At 66.3% G+C, this 22,515-nt stretch overlaps 1 protein-coding gene across 3 annotated transcripts in view; it reads right to left on the reverse strand.

The window, feature by feature from the left end:
- The window catches only part of SEPTIN9 (septin 9), a 118,983-nt gene that overhangs the window by 41,545 nt on the left and 54,923 nt on the right, over positions 1-22,515 (reverse strand). For all 3 annotated transcript variants that reach the window (XM_079796812.1, XM_079796813.1, XM_079796814.1), the window contains one exon: positions 11,466-12,101. In XM_079796812.1, the coding sequence (XP_079652938.1) occupies positions 11,466-12,101 (636 nt within the window). The remainder of the gene's footprint in view (positions 1-11,465; positions 12,102-22,515) is intronic.

The following is a 22,515-nucleotide window of genomic DNA, read 5'->3' on the forward strand; positions in this document are numbered from 1 at the left end:
CTAGCCTTACCCTGCCAGAGCGGCCCGGTCCTCAGCCCTGGCCACCCAGCCGAGATAAGGATCTCACTCATCATCTCACTCATTGTGGCCACAGGCATGTGGAACTGGAAGAACCAGTAAGCCCTCCCAGTACGAGGGGGAGGTGCTCGAGCCAGCTGTGAGCCGCAGGGGAGAGGGACAAAGGCAGGGACAGCGGAACGTGCAGGAGGAAGAAGGAACCCTGGTCCCGAGGGCCATTCAACAGGACACGGCTCCCAGCGCTCCCCAGCCCCAGGCGCCCGGCCTTCCAGGCCCCGACAGAACCCCCCTACCACCCCCCCACTCCCCACTGCAGCCTGGGTCTCTCCGGCCTGAAGGCTCAGGTGGGGCTGTGCAGGTGATCAAGGGAGCCAGGGTGGCCAGGGCCCCACCCCACCCAGAGACCAGGCCGCAAATGCCCGCCAAGAAGGCACACGCACGATGAACAAGCTAGGTCCTGGGCGCAGCAAGCCTCCTGCGGAACGCAGCACCGGGGACCGGGGTTCGCATGTCTGACCTGGCTCCCCCGTCTGAACAGAGAGCTGTTTACATGAACTGCCGCAGAGCTAGGGTTTGGACTGAGGTCCGACGCTGTTTGTGCACCTGCCCATCACCCTCCCTAGAGACGCAGGCGTGGCCAAGCCCCCGCCACGGGGCGGCTGCAGGAAGTAGTGAGGCCCCGATGGACCAGGCCCAGGTACTGGGGTGGGCACGGAGGATCCACCCTCCTCCTGAACCAGGGGCTGGCCTCCCAGCCACCCCCACCCCAGAAACCCACTGCCCGGCCTGAACTCACCTGCTTGGGGTGGGGGCCGGGCACCTCAAATGCAGGCAGGCAGCGGGCAGCGGCCGTGGTTCGGGGCCTGCGCTGGGAGGTGCCTCGGCCCTCTGTAACCCGAGCCCTGAGTGACAGGCCCGGCTTCCCTTCGGCACAGAGGCCTTAGTCAGCGGGCAGGCGGGGAGCCACCGCCTCGGGGAGGCCTGGCCTTAGCCCAGAGCCTGGGGGGAGATCCTGAGCATGAAACAGGGCCCCCTGTCCCAGCCCACCCCACCCCACCGCCGCTGGACTGCTGGGTGTGCAGGGAGGTGGACTCCGCCCGGGCCTGCTCTGGGCTCACCACCCCTCCAGCTCGGTTCCCCGTCTGTAACGTGCTCCCCGTCCCTGGGCACAGGAGGGAGCCGACACCCCAAGTTCCGCCAGAGGAGGAGGCTGTGTCTGTCCGTGTGATTGGCCTGGGGGGCGGAGCAGGGGGGGCGGGGAGAGGGAAAGACCACACAGCCCAGGTGCCCTGTCCCAAGGCACCCCTCCTCGTGGGTCCCCCCATTTCTGCTGCAAGAGGTGAGTCGTGACGTGTTGCTATGGACGTGGGGATGGGTGAGATGGAGGGGCCTGGGGCAGTGACGACGGAGAGCAGGCTTCGGGCTGGAACAGGCAACTGGGGGCTCGGGGGCAGGGAGGGGCCGCCACCCACATGACACAGCCCTCCCGCGTCCTGGCTGTCTCCCCTGCACCACGGGGGCCTCAGCTCGGAGCTGCCGCCCCGGGAGCTAGGGCCCAGGGTCCGGCATGGGCAGCAGGGCCCACGGCCTCAGATGCCACTCGGGGGAGGCCCGGCTGAGCGAGGCCGCCTGGAAGGCACAAACGTGCCATTTTGCCGCTCAGGGAGCCCAGGGAGGACGCCTCTGGAGCCGGGCTGGGTCAGTGAGGAAAGAAGAGGCCCAGCGGCCCCCTCGGGCCGGGCCGGAGGGCGGCCTGCAGAGCAAGCGGCTCAGGAGGCTCGGTCAGGGCCGTCCGCTGCTAACAGGAGGGGCGGCCGGACCGAGCTCTGGACCCAGGAGACAATGGCCGACAGCAGGACTCCCAGGGGCCAAGGCTACTCGGTCACCGCCCAGGGCCACACCTGGCCAGGCCACCCTGGTGTGTCCGGCCAACTGAGAGGCCACCGAGGTGCCATGGGCACCCCAACCTGTGCGTCGGGGGGCTCCAAGATGTGTGATCTCAGGGCACCTCTCCACCCACAGGAAACGGGAGTGAAGAACAGCGGCGGCTGCCCCCACCGGCCAGTCCGACGGGCGGGAGGTCACGGCTGGAATGTGTGCCCCGGGCGCCCCGGCCCCTGAGCACCCCTCTCGGGGTTCCTGACACAGGACAAGCCCATCGGCTCACCCACAGCGCCGGGCTCCGTGACCTGCACTCACTGACATGCCCCCCTTCACCTCCGAGGCCAACCCCTGAACACCTGCGCCCCAGGTGTGCTGGGGGCCAGCCCCACCGGAAGGCGGAGCTCCTGGGGCCCAGGAGGGGCGTTTGGGGCTGAGGTGCTTCCAGACAGCGGGAGGCAGGAGGCAGTGTGGGGGCATCCCTACAAAGCCCCAGCGACCGAGACAAGCATAGCCGTGTCTGTGTTTCCCGACAGTCGGCATCTGTGGGTGAAAAGGATGGCTGTGCGTCATGCCTTCCCATCAACCTCCCCGTCTGGTCAGAAGTCCTGAGGCCCCGAAGCTTTGATTGGAAACAGGCATGTTTGTGGGAAATTCCACGCACGCCGAGCGGCACTGCCGTGTCTGGTCGCCACACCAGCGGCCGACGCCTCCCCACGTGAGGACCTGGAACCCGGGGTCCCCGCCTCCGCTGGCCCAGAGGAACCGGGAGGAGACGGACTGTCGGGGGCCCGCTGCCCCCCATTCCGGGGACAGGCTCTGAGAGCCGACCTAGCCTTCCTGCCTCTCGCCATCCCGAAGCATCGCCCACTGTCCCCCACACCCTCCCGTCCCCTCGAACCCCCGCCCGGCAATCATCGAGGGCGGAGCCTGGCTGCTGGGCTGCCCCAGGCACCACTCTGTGCGCCTCCTCACAGCCAGCCTCCCAACGCCTCGAAGGGACAGCTCTACAAACGGGGAAACGGAGGCACGGAGCGGCGAGGCAGAGCCAGAGCCGGAATCCAGGCAGCCCGCCCCCAAATCGCGGCCCTTAACCGGACGGTCATCCGGCAACACCTGGAGGAGGGGGGCCTGTGGTCACCCTCCTTTCACAGACGGGGAAACGGAGGCACCAGTGGCCGGTCAGCCCCGGGGCCAGGAGGCAAACCCAGTGGATCTTGGAGCCCATGGACCGTAGCACCTGGGGGCTCCACGCCGGGGTCCCCCGGCTTCTCCTGGCCTCACGGATGATGCAACGGGCGGTGTCAGACCTGAAACCTGAGATTCCTAAAACCCAACCCGCCTGGACCACTCTGTCCCCTGCAAGACCCGCCATCACCGCCCCCCAGGGGGCGCCCCCCGCAGGGCTGGGGCTCCGGACTCACACCCCCCTGAACATTCATCACGCTGCACCGCACGCGTGTCGCAGAAGGACAGCATCCCGCGGACATCGCCGCGCCCAGCCCACCTCTGCGGACGGCGCGGGGCGGCCCCTCCCCACCCCTCCCCACGCCACCCCTCTGAACCATCGGAGGGGTTTTAAATAGCTCTCCGGATGCTTCTCTAGAAAAAAGGATATAAAATATGAGGAACAAACCTCACACGGAACATTTTTCCGTTTTCAACGTATGAGGCTCCCACAAAAGTATCAGGCTCAGATGGTTTCCCTAGTGAGCTCTCGAAACGTTTTAACCCAGAGGGGACTGCGTGGCTGCGAACCGTGTTCCAGAACAGAGAGGGAACAGCAAACGCAGCGAGCGAGGCCTGCTCAGCCCGCACCGCGCCGACACCAGCCCGAGGAACACGGCGCCCGCGCCCCGCCCCGCCCCGCCGGCCGGCCGCAGACCCAGCCCGATCGCGTCCCTTCGTGCAAAAGACCTCAGACCCCCGTCTCGCTGCGCAAGCCCAAATGCATTCCAGCGGGTTGGTTCCATGCACAGAAACGAAACCGTAAACGCACCAGATGAAAACCAGGGAGGAATTCCTTTCCTGTGATTGCGGAATGCAGAGGCCTCCACGCAGAACGGGATCCCAAAAGCAAAGAGAAAAGAATCGGCTGGACGGCCGGAGGGTTTCAAATCCCTGCTTGGGCCCTGGCCGGTGTGGCCCAGTGGATAGAGCGTCAGCCTGCGGACCAAAGGGTCCCGGGTTCGATTCGGGAAAAGGGCACAGGCCCGGGTTGCGGGCTCGATCCCTGGTGGGGGTGTGCAGGAGGCAGCCGATCCATGATTCTCTCTCATCATGGATGTTTCTCTCTGTTTTTAAAACAACAACAAGAAAAGGATTAACAACCCAACCGGGGACGAGGTAAGCGGTGACAGGGAGCCGAGGGCCCTCCCAGGAAAAGGCGCCTCCCTCCCTGAGAGGCACAGAGCCCACACGGCCGAGACCTCCCTGCGTCTCAGCCTCGGCTGCTCGGGCTAAAAACTGGTGTATCACTTGAGAGGCCCAGCACGGCTCAACATTGTGTTTGTTTTTTAAATGTGCACCTACCGATGTGAGAGAGAGAAGTAGGGACAGAAAGAGAGAGAGAGAAACATCGGTTTGTGGTTCCACGTATTCACACATTCACTGACTGCTTCTTGTACGTGCCCCGAGCGGGGATCGAACCCACAACCTTGGATGATCGGGACGACGCTCGAACCAACTGAGCTACCCGGCCAGGGCCAGGGCTCAGCGTTCTGAAGCGCACACACCCTCGATGCAGAAAGTCCACTCTGCAGTCGATCCGACACTCACCCGTGCACAGAGAGACACGAGAGGCCTGTGGGAGCCCCACGTACCCCTGTGGAAAGCAGGGCATCGGTGGGGCCGCGGGGCGGCCGGGGACGCAGCTGTCGGAGGAACGAGTGGCGAGCAGACGCCACAGGATGGGAAATGGAAAAACACAGCCGGTGCAGAGGTCTGGGTCCATCTGTGTTCGCACAAAGCCTCTGTGTTTACACAGACCTCTGCACGTGACTCGGGGACCGGCCACGTTTGCACAATCCAGGACGCGGCGCCCGGCCGTGAGCGCGGCCGCCCTGGGGAGAGGGTGGCAGGAGAGACGGGTTTCCTGCCGGACACCCTGGGCCTTTGCCTCTTCTCCCTGACGACGGCCATGCGATGGTTGTGAGACTCGAAGGCCGCGGGGAAGCGGAGCTGGGGACACAGAGCGGAGCCCTCCGGCGCGGGCCAGGAGGCCCGTGGAGCCGGGGCTGCGCGCGGTTCCCTTTTCCCAGGCCGCGGGGCGCCGGCCCGCCCTGGAAGCCTCACCGGGTGGCACTGTCGCTCTGAGGCTGCCGGGCGGAGGGATGACGCCTGCACGGCGAGGAGAGAGGGGACCCGGCACCGGGGCCCGGGCCTGTGCAGGGCCGGAGAGGCGTCTGGGACCATGTCCCCCACCAGCAAGTGGGCACGGCGTCCCAGCTGGGCCCCGGCTCTCACACTGTCCCCTTGGAAGTCGGAACCTCGGGGGGTCATTTTGGAAGGAGGCAGAGAACGAGCTGACCTCCAGGGCCACTTCCAGTCCCGCGTCCTCCTGGTCTCACTGAACTACATTGGACTCCCAGGCCAGGGATTCCCAAAGCGGGTTCCCTGGAACCCCGGGTGCCACGGAAGTTGCCCCAGAACAGCCGTGGGAAAGGGGAGGGGAGGCCCCCGTCCTCGGAGCATGTCCACTTTTCTCCCCTGGCCCGCTCAGAGAATGGATGCTCGGACCTACAGCCCAGAGACAGCCTGGGTCAGGGAAAGCCCAAGCGGAGGCAGCACAGGAGAGGGAGGGCGCCACACGCAGCCACACGCAGCCACACGCAGCCACGCCAGGCCCGCGTGGCCCACGCAGCACCCCCCAGGCCGACGGCTGGACCCCAGGGTCGGCGCGGGGCTGCCCACACTGCAGGGCGCACCCCCCTGCTGCTGAATGTGCCCTCTGTCCACAGGGCACAGAGCGGGGCTGTCTGGCCCGGCGCACCCCTGGACAGCGGCCCCATTGTGCCGCCCCGCTTCCCAGCAGCTGCCCCGGGCCCGGCCGGTGGCGGGCGCAGACACAGCAGCTCTTGTAGCAGCTGCTCCGGCTTCCGGGATGAGCATCGCGGGCGGCCTCGCCCAGTGCCATGTGTCGGGGCCCGGGCGCCCTCCCGGGGCCGGGCTGGGTGGTCAGAGCCGCAGAGCGGGGACCCGCCTCCGGGCCCACCCTCCCGCCCAGCCCTCGGCCGCAGCTGTGCCCGCTCTATGGAAGGCATGCGGCAGCTGCCGGGCTGCATTCCCCGATGGCCCCGCCATCCACATCCCTGGGCTGGGCCGGGCGGGCCGGCGAAGGGAGGCGGGTCTTTTCCCCGCTGTCCCTCCTCCGCCCCATCGGGAAGGCCGCACCTGGGCCTGGCCACTCCTGCAGCGGGTCCTCCCGCCTCCTGTGCCCCCACAGGTGGGGCCTTTCTGCTCCAACCAGGTGAGGGCCCCAGGGGCAGCTCAGAGGAGGGTCTGCCTTCCCCACAACCAAGAATGTTTCTGGGTGGTTTGTGTTTTTTTTGTTTGTTTTTTTTTTTTTGTTTTTTTTACATTTTTTTTATTGAGGTATTATATGTGTACATATCTTACTATTGCCCCCCCCACCCCACACCCATACATGCTCTAGGTGGTTTTATTATTTTTTTTAAATATATTTTTATTGATTTCAGAGAGAAACATCAATGATGAAAGAGAATCATCAATCAGCTGCCTCCTGCACGCCCCACACTGGGGATGGAGCCCGCAACCCGGGCCTGTGCCCTGACCGGGAATCGAACCCTGACCTCCTGGCTCATAGGTCGACGCTCAACCCCTGAGCCACACCAGCCGGGCATTTCTGGTAGTTTTAGTCGGAGAGAAACCCTATGGAGACACTCGCTCGGCTTGCTGCACCCCAATCTCATGCTCACTGCCACGCGTGCCCCCTGGCACACCAGAATGGACACCTGGAAAGCTCAGGCCACCTGGGCCAGCAGACCCAACCCCTCCCCCATTTGACGGGTAGAGAAACTGAGTCGGGGGGAGGGGCGCAAATCGAAGTCCCTTAAGATAAAGCCAGGACACGCCCAGGAACTCAGCTGAGTTCCGGATGGGATGCCCACTCACCACCCAGCCCTGGCACCAGGGCCTCCCCCAGGGCCGCCTGTGAGCACCCAGCAGCAGCAAAGAGCCAGACCGTGAGTGGCCGTGCCCGCCTTATAAGGCAGCCTCGGGAAACTTGGCTGCTGTCAGCGCGGAGCCGGGGGGGGGGGGGGGGGGGGTAGGCGCAGGGGGGCGGGGATGGACTCCCAGGCGAGGCAGAGCCGGCAGCCGCCCCACAGACGGGATTCCGGGTTCCGTAGCCCGGCCCCACCCAGAGCCACCCCGGCAGAGGCAGGGGGAGAGCAGGCCACTCCCACCCGGAGACCGAGCGCGGAGCAGCGGTGACCGAGGGATGATGAGGAAGGTGCCAGGTGCAGGGCCGGGCAGCAGCCTCAGAAAGCCAGAACCCAGGTGCCAGAGGGGAGCGGGTCAGGTCTGCGGGCTCTTATCTGACCAGAAAGTATCTGCTGGCAAGGGTGACAACACGGCCTTCTCCTCTCGCTCCTCCAACATTCCTCTACTGAGCACACAGGATTCTTAAAAACAAACAAAACAAAGACAACATCCCCACCCTCAAGTAACCTAGAATCCTGTGGGGGCACAGAGGGAATTCTGAAGGATACAGAGCAAACATTAAGAGTTTAGCCCTAACCGGTTTGGCTCAGTGGATAGAGCATCGGCCTGCAGACTGAAGGGTCCTGGGTTCGATTCCGGTCAAGGGCATGTAACTTGGTTGCGGGCACATCCTCAGGGGGTGTGCAGGAGGCAGCTGATCGATGTTTCTCTCTCATCGATATTTCTAGCTCGCTATCCCTCTCCCTTCCTCTCTGTAAAAAATCAATAAAACGTATTTTTTTTTAAATAATAATTTAGTTATTGGTAAATTTTCGTTTCTTTCTAATTTCTGTATTTCCTGAATTTTAAAGGAAAGGTACTATGCTAAACCACTTTCCACGTTAAAAATTCTGGCAGAGGAAAGAGGGCTCACATACAAATAATTTACATCCCAAGCCACACGTGAGATATTACACACGAGAACGATGCAAAAAGGCCTGCGAGTCAGAGGAAGTGAGGCTGCTTCCAGCTCATGGGAGGGCTTCATGGAAGAGGTGGCCCTCGAGCTGGGCTTTGAAGGATGCATAGGAGTTCAAAGAGCAGCGATGTGAAGAGGAGCCAGGTTGGAGGTCAGAAGGTCCGAGCAGACCAGCTGTGAGGAAAGGAGGCCTGTGGGAGGCCAGGAACGGACGGGGCGGGAGGAGCTGTGGGGCAGGGAGGTGGCCGCTGGACAAGAGGAGGACTGGGCTGTGGAGGCCCCAGGACGAGTGGGCCGGAGAAGGCCCCGAGGGGGCAAAGATTTCATCGGTGCCGTGTTCAGGGGGGTCAATCTGGGAGCGACTCAGCTGGGGTCCCGGGAGACTGTCCAGCACCAGAGCCAGCTGGAAGGCTTCCTGGAGGCGGAGGCAGAGGGCCGAGCGTCTGATCGGAGGGTGCAGAGCGCCCTCCCTCCCTGATCCTTTGCCCCTGCGGTGCCAGCCGGGCCTCGGGGGCAAGGGGCAGTGTGCCACGAAGGGCGGTCAGAGCAGGGCTGGGGGTGGGAGGCCTGCAGCGCTCCGCCCAGCCCCCAAAGGAAGGGCGGAAGGGACGGGAGTGCCCGGCTGCAGGAGGGATGGACAGGACGTGGGGCCGATGCTCAGGACAGGATGTGCCTCTGGGAGAACTGGGAGGACCAGGACCAGCGGAGGAGAGAGGAAGAGGCGGTCGGAGCAGAGGCTGGGTGGGAACGCAGACCTGGGCCCCCAGAAGCCACGGCAACAGATTCGGGAACACCCCCCCCCCCCCCCCAGCAAAGCCCTGCCCTCCGAGCAGATGCCCAGGACCTCTGGCCTCACGTCCAGGGCCGTGCAGGTCTAGGCCACACTCCCCGCCCTCGGTGGGCCTCGCCCCCTCCTGGCCCCCGGCTCCTTCCAGGCCCGAGGGCGGCTCCCTCAGAACCTGCGGGAAGAGGAAAGATCCTCCCAGAGTGAGTCATCCCCGCCCCTCCCCCACAGAGCATCTTCCTCTCCCAGCGCCCATCCAGCCCCCCTCACCCCGAGTCCAGTGCGCATGTCCAGCCCAAAGGGTCTCCGCAGGTGAGCACTGTCTCAGAGAGCCCGCCCCCAGCTGGGGAGACACGGGGTCGGGGCACGGGCGCACCTGTGAGTTCACACGCGTGTACACACACATCTGGCACAGTCACACAGGTGATGGCCCTGCCGGGGAGCTGGACACCCCGCTGGGGGCCGCTCCGGGGGCCGCGGGTCTGGGAGGCTGCCGAGCGCGCTCACTCCCACTCGGAGAGCCACCTTCGTCTCCACGGAGAAACGCCACATTCCCTCCCCGCCTTTGCCTGGGGAACCCCACGGGGTCCAAACCTTCGGGGGCGGGGCCGTGCTCCTGGGACGCCGGCCCCACACTGCTCCTGGTCCCACTGCCCCGTCCTCTCCTGGGGTCCCACTGCTCAGCCACAGCCAGCCTGACCGTCCTTGGACACCCTGAGCTGTGCCCCGCCCGCCCGCTGACCCAGGGCCCTGCCACCCGGGCAGACACCCCCTGGCCTGTGCCCCCAGAGCCGGGACATCTCCTTGCGCGTCCAGCGCCAGCTGTCGCCAAGACCTGGCCGGCCTGGGACGGCCGCCTCCCGGCCACATCCTGTTTGACCGGGCTGAGTGTGAACACCTCACCCCCCTGGAGGGGGACGTATCCGGCGCCAGAGGCCCTGGACCAACCGAAGCTCACCCGCGGATCCGAGGAAATGGCCTCCCGGGCACGCCCCGAACACTGGCCGCGGCTCTGTCCTCACAGCACACCCGGGTCACGTGTAGGGAGACGGACATGGGAGCGAGAGCAGACCCACACAGTCGGCGGCTCAGAGTGGCCGGCGCCGCGGGCAGGCCCCTCAGCCCCTGCCCCACCTGCTCAAACAGAACACAGCAGCTCACCCCACACCCCACTCCGTCGCCAGCCAAGGGCCCTCCGGTCCCCAAGTCCACTGGCCACTGGCAAAGTCTCACTCAACCAGGAAAAGCAAGAGGAAGCGGAGGCCGGGCCTGGGAGAGGCGAGCGCCCACGGTCAGCGCGCACAACCCCCGGAGCAGAAGCAGCCGCTGTCCATCACAGACGACGGACACCCCCCGCCCCCCCCCAGAACGCCGGCTCCGGCGCAGGCAGACCGTGAGGACACGACGCGCAGGGACAGCCAGACACGGAAGGACAAGCGCTGTGTGACCCACTTCATTCGGGACCTAAAGCGGCCAAACGCACAGCCAGGGAGCGGAGTGGGGGGGTGGGCTGGGGGCTGGGCGTGACTGTGCGATGGGAGGGATGGGGGAGAAAGTTCTGGAGATGGTGGTGGGACGCCTGCACACGATGTCAATGTGCCTAATGCCGCTGAGCTGTGCACTGAATGCGGTTAAAAGGGTGAATGTTACGTTATGTGTGTTATAACCACAATTAAAAATAGTCACTTCGACAAGGAAAATCAAAAACCCAGAATGTTCTGTCTGTCCAACGCACAGAACACCTACTGAGCATTCACGGGTCCGGAGTCCGGCGACCAGAACAGACCCAGCCGTCATGCGGCTCACAGCGCAGCCGGCACCCGCACACAGCCCAGGAGCCCAGGGCCCGGCGCTCCCCGGGGGCCCGGGGTCCCACGGGGATCCCCACTCCCTCCCCTGGAAGCTCCCCGAGCGAGCCTGAGTCTGGGTTGGGGTCCTCTGAGGACAGTACCCGAGCCCCTTGCTTCCCTCCTCCTCCCTTCATCAGAACATCACCCCCAAACGTAGCTGTGGGCAGGGATCATGGGGACCCCTGGCCCGGGGGCCCCTCCCCAGCGGCCCAGAGAGCCTGCGGGTGCAGAGATGAGGTTTCTTGTGTTCTCCTGGCCTCTGCTCACAGCCTCCCTCCTGGGGGAGGAGGTAGAAAACCTCCAATGCAAAACCTCAGGGGGGGCAGGACCCCCCAAATCTCCTAACCCCTACCCTGGGACCTTGGCCTCTGTCAGGCACGCCCAGGGCCGCCGGCTATTCCTGCCCTGGGCCCCGTGACCACGGAACGTGACGTGAGAGCCCGTCCTGGAGGCGCAAACGCCCCGCCTCTCATTTCCAGGCTCCGGGCTCCAGCCCCGCCGGCCCGGCCCGCACAGCAGCAGCTGGACGGCACGGTCCACGCTGGCCGTAAAGGGGTCCTTCCCAAAGCCCAGCTCAGCGCATCCTGCTGCGTCGGGCCCATCCGCCCTGGACAGTCTGCTCCCCGAGCCCGCGGCCGCTGGCCCCTGGGTGTCCTAGGTCCCCATGGAAGCACACCCCCCGCCCCCGCTTCCGCTTCTTTCTCCAAGACTCCGTGGCAGAGCCAGCTCCCGCCCCCAACCATCACCACCCCTGGCGACCCCTGGCCCCACCAGGCACCTGGCTACTCACCTTCCTGGCTCCTGGGCGGGGCCTCGGCCGAGGGAGGCAGGGGCTTGGGCTCCAGCCTGCTCTGCAGCTGAGACAGCGGGGCGGGCTCTGGATTCTCCAGGGACGGGACGGGGGCGGCGGGCACCTCGGCCGACTTGGGCACCTGGATCTCCACCCTCCTGGGGGCGGGGTCGGCCGGGGGGGCGGTGGACACCTCGGAGACCTTGGCGGCGGGGGCCTCCGCTCTCCGGTGGGCTGGCTCCTGGGGCTTCACGATGGTGATCTCCGTCCTCCGGGGCGTGGGCTCCGGCGTCTTGTGGCCGAGCGCCTCGGCCCGCTTCAGCCCGAACCGCGAGGGCCCGGGGGCGCCGGCGTTCTCCACCTGCTTGGACGAGATGTCGATGGAGATCTCGGTGCGCCGCGACATGGGCTCGGACTTGGGCCCCGACAGCTCGACCCTTCGCAGGGCGGCCTTGGGGGACCGCTGGCTCAGGGCGTCCACATGGCGGGCGGGCGGCTCCGCGTTCTTCGCCCCCAGGTCCTGGAACTTCTGGGTGGAGCTGGCCACGGTGGCCCGGAGCAGGGGCGTCTGGACCCTCCGGGGTGGGGTGGAGTTGGGCGTGTCGACCTCCTCGACCTCGAAAGATCTTTTCAAGGCTGAAAGACAGAGGGCAGGGTGGGATGAGTGGGGGCTCGGGAACCCCGGGACATCCCGCGTGCGGCGAGCGGGCACCTCTCAGAGCGGGAGGGGACAGCCCCCCTCTACCAGGAGACTCAGAGGCACAGCGATCAGGGGGGAGAGAGAAAAGGCCGGAGCCTGGAAGACGCCGGCCTCGCTGTCCCGCCACGACCACGCGTGGACCAGCCCTGTTTCCTACCGGGATGCCTGGTTCTGGGGAGCCTCTGACTTCTTCCTCCCCGTGGCCTTCCTTTCTCCTCCTCGCATGCGCCCAACACAACACCATCGGCAAACACGCCACCACCCCCACCCCCGCCGCAGCAGCCAGGGACACGTCCCCGGAACGGCAGCACCGAGACCTCAGAACCACGTGAAGACGACCCGTCACCCAAACAGCGGCGCGAGGAGACGACACTGAGCATCGCACGGAGGCGAGGACTGCTCGCCGCGCACCTCGCCCTGAGCACTCGAGACAACCCTCCGCCGCAAATAACGCCGTTGTCCCCAGTACAGACAGGGAAACCGAGGCCGGGCTGGGCCACGTTCCTGCTAAAGAGTCGACAGCTCGCCCCGGCCAACGTGGCTCAGCGGATAGAGCGTCGGCCTGCGGACTGAAGGGTCCCGGGTTCGATTCCCAATCAGGGCACAGGCCCGGATTGTGGGCTCGATTCCCAGTGGGGGGCGTGCAGGAGGCAGCCAATTCATGATTCTCTCTCATCATGGATGTTTCTCTCTATCTCTCCCTTCCTCTCTGAAATCAATAAAAATATATTTTTTTAAAAAAAAAAAGAGTGGACAGCTAGAAAGATATGAGCTGGGTGAGGCAGTTAGGGCTTGGAGGAAATACGTGTGAGATGTGACACCCCAAAATTAGATACTGAAGACGACAGACCCCCCCATGGGACAGGGAAGACCTGGGCGCAGTCTGACCGGGCAGTAACCCTGGGAGAAGGAGCCTCAGGGCCTGAAGATAAACACCCTTTTGAGAGATACGGGAGGAAGAGGCTTACTTAAGGACACGCCAGCCGAGAGGTGTAAGTCCCCCCCCCACACACACTGAGCGGGGCACTTGGTTCGGGGGGCTAGTCGCCCGCTCAGACCACATCTGAGGGGGCTCCTTTTCTGAAATACATTCTCGCCCGCCTTTGCTCCTTGTCTCTTGTTTGACTTCGTTCCCACAGGAAGACAAGAGCCGAGGACGCAGGGTCCTGTCTCCGGCCAGAGGCCCCCTGGCCACCGCGGACTCCCCTGCAGCAGGGACCCGGCGGGGGGCGGACCCAGAGGCGTGTCTGCCTGGCTGCAAGGCCCACAGTTCTAAGCACGTGGTCGTGCAGTTTCTGGTGGAATCACGTGGAGCCCCGGCATGGTCGGCCCCCCCCTCAGCCCCGACTCTCTGTCCTCACCCTCCCCTGCACCTGCCTCCTCCTGCCCTGCTTGCCCCAGCCAGACCTGGGCCCCGGGGAGTGGGGGGTGTTGGGGGAGACTGACTACCACACGCCTGCCACCTCTCCGCTCCCTCCCCCCAGGCGGTGGGAATGGGGCCTAAGAAGCCGCCCCCGAAGTCAGAGGAGACCAGCTGCTCCTGGTTATAGAGCCCAGGCAGGCGGGCCCACGTCCAGGACACTCACCAGCTTCTTCCCGCCGGCCAGGTCCTCATCCACCAGGGTCCCCCAGCCCTCCCCTCGCTCGCCTCACCGCTCCCACCCCAAGCCCAGGATTTCAGGGGCTCCACCACTCCCTACCCCCCCCCAACCCCCCTGCCTGATGCTGGCCCCAGTCCCCGCCAGCTCTCCAGGCCACTCTCAGCACCCCTCCCTCCCTCTCCTCCACATTCCGGCCGGAAGACCCGGGCCTGCTGGGGGGCAGGCAGGCAGGCGGCCGGGGAGTGTGTGATCCCAACGTCGGAGTGGGGGGCCGCGCAGGAGCCCCCGTCCCCGATAGCTGCCCCCTGGATTCCCGTCCCCCAGCCACGGCGCCCCCAGGAGGCCTTCTCCGAGCCCCGGGCACACCTCCTTCTCGCGGACACAGGGCACAGAACCCCGGGTGGCGAAGCTCAGCCACCCCGAGGCCCGGCAGGGACTGCAAAGTTCTCGGAGGGGGGCTGTGCGGATCTGGGGGTCATGGTACGGGAGCCCCAGGAAGCTGACGCAAGGGCCATGAGCAGGATGAACCCCCTGGGCTACAACGGTCAGTGGGGGGTGAGGGGCTCAGGCAGGCTCTAGGGTGGGCAGAGCGGTGGGCTGTGGGGCAGAGGCAGCGGGAGGCTCCCTCCGGGCAGCAGGGCAGACAGGAGGCGCCACGTGGTGGCCGTGCGACAACTTTCACAGTGGTCGGTGTGAGTGCCATCGGCACGCGTGCACCGTGTGTGTGTGTGTGTGTGTGTGTGTGTGTGTGTGTCCGTGTATATGCGTGTGGTCACCCCCCACAGTGGCCGAGACTGCCCGGCCCTTCCCCACGCTCACCACCCCCAAGGCCAGGACCTGCCCCTCCGCCCAGAGCCTCTCCTGGTGGCACCTGGTGCCCCAGGCGGGAAGGCGGGGAGGGGGAACCCTGCTCCCCACACCAGCAGCTCTCGGGCCACAGCTGGAGTCAACCCCCACCCCCACCTGGTGGGCCAGCTCCGGGGTGTGGGGTGCAGAGTGGGGGTGCCCACGGCTGCAGCGCGGTGATGGGCCCCGTGATGCACCTCAGCGGCCGCCGCCCTCCCCGTCTCGCTCCCACTCGGGGACCCCCTGGCACTGGATCCCCGTCTCGGGGACCCTGGGGGCTGCGCGGAGGAGGGTGGCTGAGGCGGCGGGTGGGGGAGGAAGGCTGGGAACAGGGACGATGCGGACGGGGAAAGTGGGGGCGGGGCCCTCAGAAAGCAACACTCAGTCCAGAGGGAGGGGTGCAGCGGCCGCGGCTGAGCCTGCAGGGAAGTGGGAGCGCTGAGCTGTCGGCCAGCGGGCGGGCGCTTGTGTAACAACAGGCAAGTCCATATAAAGGAAGAGAGGCTGGAGGGCGAGAGCGGCACCCACAGCTCAACACCCCCCCTCGGCCCCTCCCTCCGCGCCCCACGGCCACAGCCTCAGACCACGCAGGGGCCAGGCCCCTCCGCCCGGCTCCAGTCCAGGGCCCAGGGGCAGGTGGCCGTGGCTGGCTGAGGGGGCGCGGGCGTGGGCAGCGTCACACAGCCCGTCCCGGGCCTCCGACCTGATGCAGGCCAGCGGCGCATGCCCTGGCACGGTCTCCCTGGCACAGTCTCCCAGGCACGGTCTCCCGGAGGGTCTGGCCTCACCCCCGGCAAAAGAGGACCCAGCTGACCCATTTCCACGTGGTCCCGGGGGATGCGCCACGGGAGCCAGCGATGTCCCTGAGGGTCCCCAGGAGGTCTCTCCACCCAGGGGACCCCACACACTGGTTCTGGTGACGGCCTATGTCCTGGCCGGAAGACAGGGGGCTCCAAGGGGCCGTTCTGCTCCCCACGCTCCCACGGGGAGGCCGGCCCGGTCCCTGGCCCTGGCCACCGGGCCCTGGAGAGCCGCAGAGCTGACAAGGCCACCGGGCCCTGGAGAGCCGCAGAGCTGACAAGGCCGCCGGGCCCTGGGGAGCCGCAGAGCTGACAAGGCCGCCAGGCCAAGGAACACACACGGGCCCCCTCCCTCCCCAGGTGCAGGCGGCCTTCCCCGCCGGCAACGTGTTCAGGCATTAAAGAGCACGAAGTTGGGGCGTGGGTGCCGGTGACCCGTGGTCCCCCCACGCGGACAGGACCTCGGCACTGGGCGGGGAGCCCCGAGCAGCTGCGGGCAACAGCTGGCCTCGGGATCCCAGACCTCGTCTTACCCCCCCAATTCCTTACGTTACTTCCTCCCTGGAAAGCTCTCCAGCAGCCTGGCAAGTGAGGACACCGGCGGACCCCAGCCCAGCCCTCCCGGCCCAGCCGCACGGTCAGGTCCTTCCGGAACCTGCTGTGCCGCCCGAGGACAGGGGCCCCCAACACGGCCTGTCTGAGTCCCAGTTCTGGACCCGGGGGAGTGGCCTGTCGGGGAAAGGGGCTCCGTGGGGTCACTGAGAAGGGGTCTGGAGATGACAGTGTCCTGGGTGGGCCCGAACCCCAACGGCAGGTGTCCTCGGAGAGACAGCATAGGAGACACACCCGGGGGGCCACACGCCCACCACCCAAGGGAGCAGAGGCCTGGAGGAGGCCCCCTCGCTCGGAGCCTCCAGCAGGAGCCAGCCCTGCCACACCTTGATTTATTACTATTTTTTAATATATGTTTTTATTGATTTCAAAGAGAGGAAGGGAGAGGGAGAGAGAGAAACATCCACGATGAGAATCATGGATCGGCTGCCCGCTGCACGCCCCACACCAGGGATCCAGCCCGCAACCCAGGCAGGTGCCCTGACCGGGAATCGAACCCTGACCTCCTGGTTCCTAGGTCGACGCTCAACCACGGAGCCCGCCGGCCAGGCCGCACCCCTTGAGTTAGAGGCCTGGCCGCTGGGCCTGAGACACCACATCTCTCCAGTCTCAAGCCCCGGCTGGTGGCACTTCGCGAGGCCAGCCCTAGCGAGTTACTGCACCAACAGGACACAGAAGGGAGGGCGGTCTGCACGCCACCGCTCGGCCTTCTGTGGATGCGGCGCCATAGCTGCCTCCCCTCCCCGCTGGGACAGGGGCCCACGCTCGCAGCCCCGTGGGACGGGGCGGCCCAGCCCACTCCTGTGTCCCGTCATTAGGGCGCCCACTTCCACTCCCAGGAGTGTCCCAACTGGGGCAGTAAGTTATCGGCCACCTACCAGCAGCGGGTTAACCCCTGGAGTTGCCCGCCCCCTCCCCCGACCCCCCCCCCCCCCCCCCACGCCAGAGAAGCCGCCTCACAGTGAGACTCCCGCAGGCCCGTGGGCGTGGCAACTTCGCTTCAAGAAGTCTCTGTGCACGGCCACGTCCCAGAGCGGGGCCTCTTCTTGGGAAGCCCCCCCCCCAGAGGGCACCCCCTGGGCACGGGCCTCCGGGTGCTTGTCCCTGCCCCTGCCCGGGTTCTGGCAGCGCGGGGTCATTCCAGGCCCCTTTAAAAGTCGCCCCCAGATGCTGCACTTCCTTGTTCTTTGACTCAATGGAAGTGACAGAGCACGAGCGCATTTGGAAGCACGTGTTTGGACCAGTCTGGTCACCTGCCTTCCCCCCAACCACGCTGTTGGCTGCTTCCACCAAGGACCGGACGAGGGACGGGGCAGAAGGTGCAGCGTAGAGAGGCAGGAAGAGGGGGGTGGGGGAGAGAGAGAGAGAGAGAGAGAGAGAGAGAGAGGCAGAGAGAGGGGCAGAGAGAGGGGCAGAGAGAGGGGCAGAGAGAGAGAGAAGCAGAGAGAAAGAGAGAGAGAGGGAGATGCGGGTTAGATAAGAGGAGGCTTCCTGAGCCGGGCAGGGCGGCGGCGGGGAGGCCTGGGTGCAGCCAGGCTGCAGGAGTGGGGGGGAGAGGGTGACCTTTCAGGCCTCCATGGGTCAAAGGTCCTGATAAATGGCAGCCCCTGGGAGGTGGCTGACCACAAACTGCAGACCCAGCTCCCAGGGTCTCAAGTTGGGGAGCTGCTCCCCCAACCAGAGGGTCCCCACTGACCCCCCGAGGCTCCTTTCCACCTCTTCCCTCCCCCGTCCACTGCTCCCCCAAACACGCCTCTTCCCGGATGGCCAGGCCCTGCAAGAGCTGCTCCCCGAGAGTCCGCCCCCGACCACGGAGAGGGGTCACGGACCCTGCAGACAAGCCTCTGCGCATGGCTGTCGGCCCAGCTGCCTGCGGCCCAGGACCGAGCTGCGTGCAGACCAGGACCAACCAGAGACCCTCAGGGACGGATGGCCAGGCCCCGTGTGGCCAGCAGCTGTTCCCAGCCCCGCGGCCGCGCACACAGGTCGTGGCCACTCCGAACGGGCCTGGGATGCAGAACCACCCCCCCCCCCCCCCCCCCGCGGGAATGGCTAAAGCGCAGTGAAAATGTAAAAGAAACCAACACCAGGGGCCACTGGGCCCGGTGGGACCCTCCATCCATCACAGGCTGCCCAGGGACATGGAGGACACACGGGCTGTGTTGTGGCCGGGGGTGGCCAGCAGGTGGGCGAGGCCCCGGCCAATATGAGCAGCGGCCTAATCACAGGGGACAGTGACCCCGGCCTAATCACAGGGGACAGTGACCCCGGGAGCAGAGGTCAGGCCCCGGGCAGGCCCCGCTCAGAGCAGCACCCAGGAGTCCAGAGGAATGGAGGGGCGGGGGGTGGTAGGGAGGGAGAGGGGAGCGGCGGCGGGGGGAGGGGCGGGCTCCCCACAGCCGGGCCCAAGGCGGCCACAATGGGCTGGACGAGGGCGGAGCCTCGGTGACCCCACGCCCTGCAGAACCCTGGTGCCTTCGGGTTCTGGCCCTGAGCGTCTGGGCCTGCTGTGTCCTCAAGGCAGGAGGGGTTTGGCAAAGAAGTGGGTGAGCAGACTGATGGGGGGTTGGCCTCCGGGGCAGGTTGCGGGTGGCCCTTCAGCCACCTGCCTGCTGTGCTGGGGTGCACTGACACCCACCTCCAGGACGTCTCACAGGCACCCCCCAACTCTGCACCCCCCAACTCTGCTCCTGGCCGTGGGAGGAGGCAGAAGTGCAAGCTGTTGACAGGGAGCTCCTGCCAGAGCCCCTGGGAGACCCCCCACCCCGCTGCCCAGCGCCCCCACGCAGCCCGTGACCTCTGACCCCCCTGGCTGCCACCTCCACCTCCCACCTGGGGAAGCCCTGGCAGCCAGGCCCTTCCCGCCACCAGCTGCCGGGGGCACAGGCAGCCAGGGAGGGGCCAGCGCTCACCCACCCGGAAACTGTCCACGGTCCCCACCCCCCCACCCAGCCGGCTGGGCGGAGAGCGAGCCTGCAGGAAGTGAAACCGCAGGCGGGAGTCGTCCTTTGCTTCACTGAAAACGGGCCTTTTCCCCGCGTGTCCCCAGCAGAGTGCGCGGGGCGGGCGGGTAGGAAGCGCTGCAGACCGAGGGCGGCGGGGGCGGGGCACCGAGTTGTCACCAGCGCCATCTACGCCCCGCCCAGGCCAGGCACATGACCCCTGCGGCCTCAGTTTCCTGGAAAAGTCCAGGAAGGGCTGAACTGCAAGGCCCCTCCCAGCTCGGACACAGGATGGCCCCGGGGAAGGCCCTTCTGCGATCGGCCGCCAGCTCCGAGGTGCGCTCCTGGGTCCTGAACAGCCAGGCCCGGCAACTCCACCGCCGCAGAGCCGCAGGGGCCGGCCAGGGTGGACGGGGCGGCCGGCCCCCTCCCCTCCCCTCCCCTCCCCTCCCCTCCCCTCCCCTCCCGGCAGAGGTCAGGGCCCTCAGCTCTGGCCACATTCCTCTGCGGCCAAAAATGCTGCCGCCAGCGGTGCCTGCTCTCCACTCAGCACCCCAGCCCGGAGCCGGGGAAGCCACAGGGCCCCGAGTCTCCACCGGGCTGGGGGGCTGGGCAGCGCGCTTTCATTTTGACGACGAACTTTTTCTATTTTTATTTTTACTTTTGTTCATCGTCACCCGAGGAAATCTTTCCATTGATTTCTGAGAGTGGGAGGGGGAGAGGCAGAGAGAGAGGAACATCGATGTGGGGGAGACACACGGGTTGGCTGCCTCCTGCAAACACCCAGGCCAGGGCCCGGGTTTCGAGCCTGCAACCCAGGTCCACGTCCTCGCCCAGAACTGAACCGGAGATCCTGCGTCCCGCAAGCCGAAGCTCTCTCCCCCGAGCCCCACCGGCCAGGGCTCGACGATGAGCTTTTAAAAATAATTACACCTGCTCCTTCCCCGACGATAAAAGCAACTCGTGTGCGACGGAGAAAAGCTGCGAAACGCAGGGAAAGCTACGGGAGGAACGCGAGCCCAGGACCCGAGCCCGGCGGCTGTGACGGGCCAACGCCCTCCAGCCCTGCAGCACCGGCTCTGGCTCCGGCTCCGGCTCTGGCTCCGGCTCCGGCTCGGGCAGCGGCGGGCTGCTCTCTGTAGCACCAGCAGCTCACACCTCCCCACACCCTGCACTCCTCGCCCCTAAATTCCCTGGGGCTCGAACCTGCTGCCTCCAGACCTTTCTCAGCTCTGCCATCAGAACCATTCCTGCCGCTCAGACGAAAGTAGATGCTGGTCCCCACCTCCCGGAGGTTCTGGGGGGCCGGCCCGGGGGCTCACAAGCCTTGTTCCCACCCCACCCCCACCCCCGAGCATCCTGTACGAAGGAAACCCCAGCGCAGCCTCTGCCACCAGGAGCCCCGGCGCAGCAGCCGCACGCCCTCTCCCGCTGCAGAGGCACCCAGGGCGACGCCCAGCCTCAGCCCCCACCGCTCCCCGGTCAGCTCCCCGGCAGGCACACTGGGCAATGCCGGGGGCGGAGGCCCAGGTGACGAGGGGGGCGTGTCGGTCACAAGGCCCCAAACCTGCCCAGGGCCCACCCTGGGTTTTCCGTGGGCAGAGAAAAGCCGATGTACCGAGGGCCTCCATGGGAAGTAAGGCTGACCTCGCCTGCCACAGGAAACGGGCAGGACGGAGGCGGCCGTGGGCGTCCAGGAGCCCGCCAGGCCTCCCCTCTTCCCAACCCCCGGCCCCCGCCAGCCACAGATGGACTGTCTGAATCCTATGCTGAATCCTAACCCCCATGTGATGGTGTCGGGAGGTGGGGCCTTGGGGAGTTGGTTAGCTGAGGGTGGGGCCCTCGGGAATGGATTAGTGCCCTTCTACCCTGTGAGGACAGCGAGAAGACACCGTGCATGAGCCAGGAGATGCCTCACCGAGCGCCAATCTACCGGCACCTGGACCCTGGACTTCCAGCCTCCAGACGTGAGAGATACATGTCTAGTCTGCGGTGCCTTTCATAGCAGCCCGGGCGGACGAAGACGGTCCCTCTCCTACCCACTCTCCTACCCACCGAAACAGTGCCTGCTTCACCGACTCCGCCAGTTGCCGCGCTGTGAGCGATCACCCCATGCCGGCCTGCTCTAAGGGCGTCTATGGCATTAGCGCCTCGGTTGCCATGACCACCTGAAGCGTACTTTACCCTCATCCCATTTCACAGGTGGGAGCCCAAGGCAGAGAGGCTATGGGCTCCCCCAGCGTGACAGCGTGGGCAAGGGCGACGCCGCTGGGAGCCAGCACACTGGACCATTGCCCCCATCTGCTTCCAACTCCCCCACCCACCCCACCCAGGGCCCCTAAAAGCTAAGCTCTGAAGGCAGAGAGCACCAGCTGAGCCCTGTGCACACCCCCCTCCAAGCCCCCGCCCCCCTGCAAGCTGGGCTCTGTCATCGAGCTGGAGAGCATGGAGGCTGGGACGGGAGCGGGGGGCAGCCCCCACTGACCCAGGCTCCGGGCCGCCAGCTGTCCCCACCCCCCACTCACCCCGGACAAGTTAGACCGAGTCTGGCATCGGGGCCGGCGGCAGAGGGCCGGGGGCAGGTCTGGGCAGGAGGGAGTGATGGAAGATGCAGGCACGGGGGCGGGAGGACCCGCATCCGCCTTGCAGTGTGGCCCCGGCCAGCTGTGACCGCAGAGAGCCTAGCGGCCCGGCCACCTTGCCGGGCTCCGGAGGACCCAGTGCCCAGCCCACGGCGGGCAGACAGTAGGTGCTCAATAAAGGCGATGGGGATGGAAGGTAATGAGGACCAGCCGGGTCAGAGGAAGTGCCTGTGAGCGAAGGGGGAACAGCTGGAAGGGCCTGGACTGGGGTCAGAGAAGAAGAATGCGGGGGGAGGCGGGGAGGCGGGGAGGCCAGAGCCTGACAGCTGGCGCAGGGCAGCTGTGTGCGAGCCTGGCTTCGTCATTTAAATGTTAGGGGAGATGTAAATATCCGAGGCACCCCCCCCAACCCGCCCAGCCTCACTGGGGCTGCAGCCAGAGCAGACGCAGGAGTCCCTCCCTCGCCAGAGTCCCCGTCCCTCCATCTGCCCCAGCACGGTGCTTCCCAAGCCAGGACTTGGGTGGGGGCGGCAACCAGGGAGGGAGGTGACCCAGCTCTGCCTCCCTCCTCTCCCCTGCGCGGGGCCTGCGAAGGTGCAAGCAATGACCACCTTCCCCATCGCACCCCCGGCCCAGGCCTGCCAGGATTTCCTTAGCAGCTTAGCAACAAGCCACAGCTGCCCTCTCTGACGCTTGCTGTCGGAGGCCAGAGCCAAGGCGAGACTCGCCGAGCCTGCAACGCCCTGGCTAAGGTAACACGCCGGGCGCCGCGCTCCCACCTGCGCAATCCCTCACCCCAGTCCCTCCCAGGAGGCAAGGTGGAGCCTGGAGCCCCCTCACGGATGCACAAGGCAGCCCTCTCCCCCGCCTCCCGACTCAGGGCCCCGGGCCCTGTCAGCGGCATCCCCTGCCTGGAGACCCTGCCGGGTAAACTCCCGCCCAGGCCTCTGCTGAGGTGCCCCTTCCT

The sequence above is a fragment of the Cnephaeus nilssonii genome (genome assembly GCF_951640355.1).
Source record: "Cnephaeus nilssonii genome assembly, chromosome: 19".
Classification (NCBI taxonomy): Eukaryota; Metazoa; Chordata; class Mammalia; order Chiroptera; family Vespertilionidae; genus Cnephaeus; species Cnephaeus nilssonii.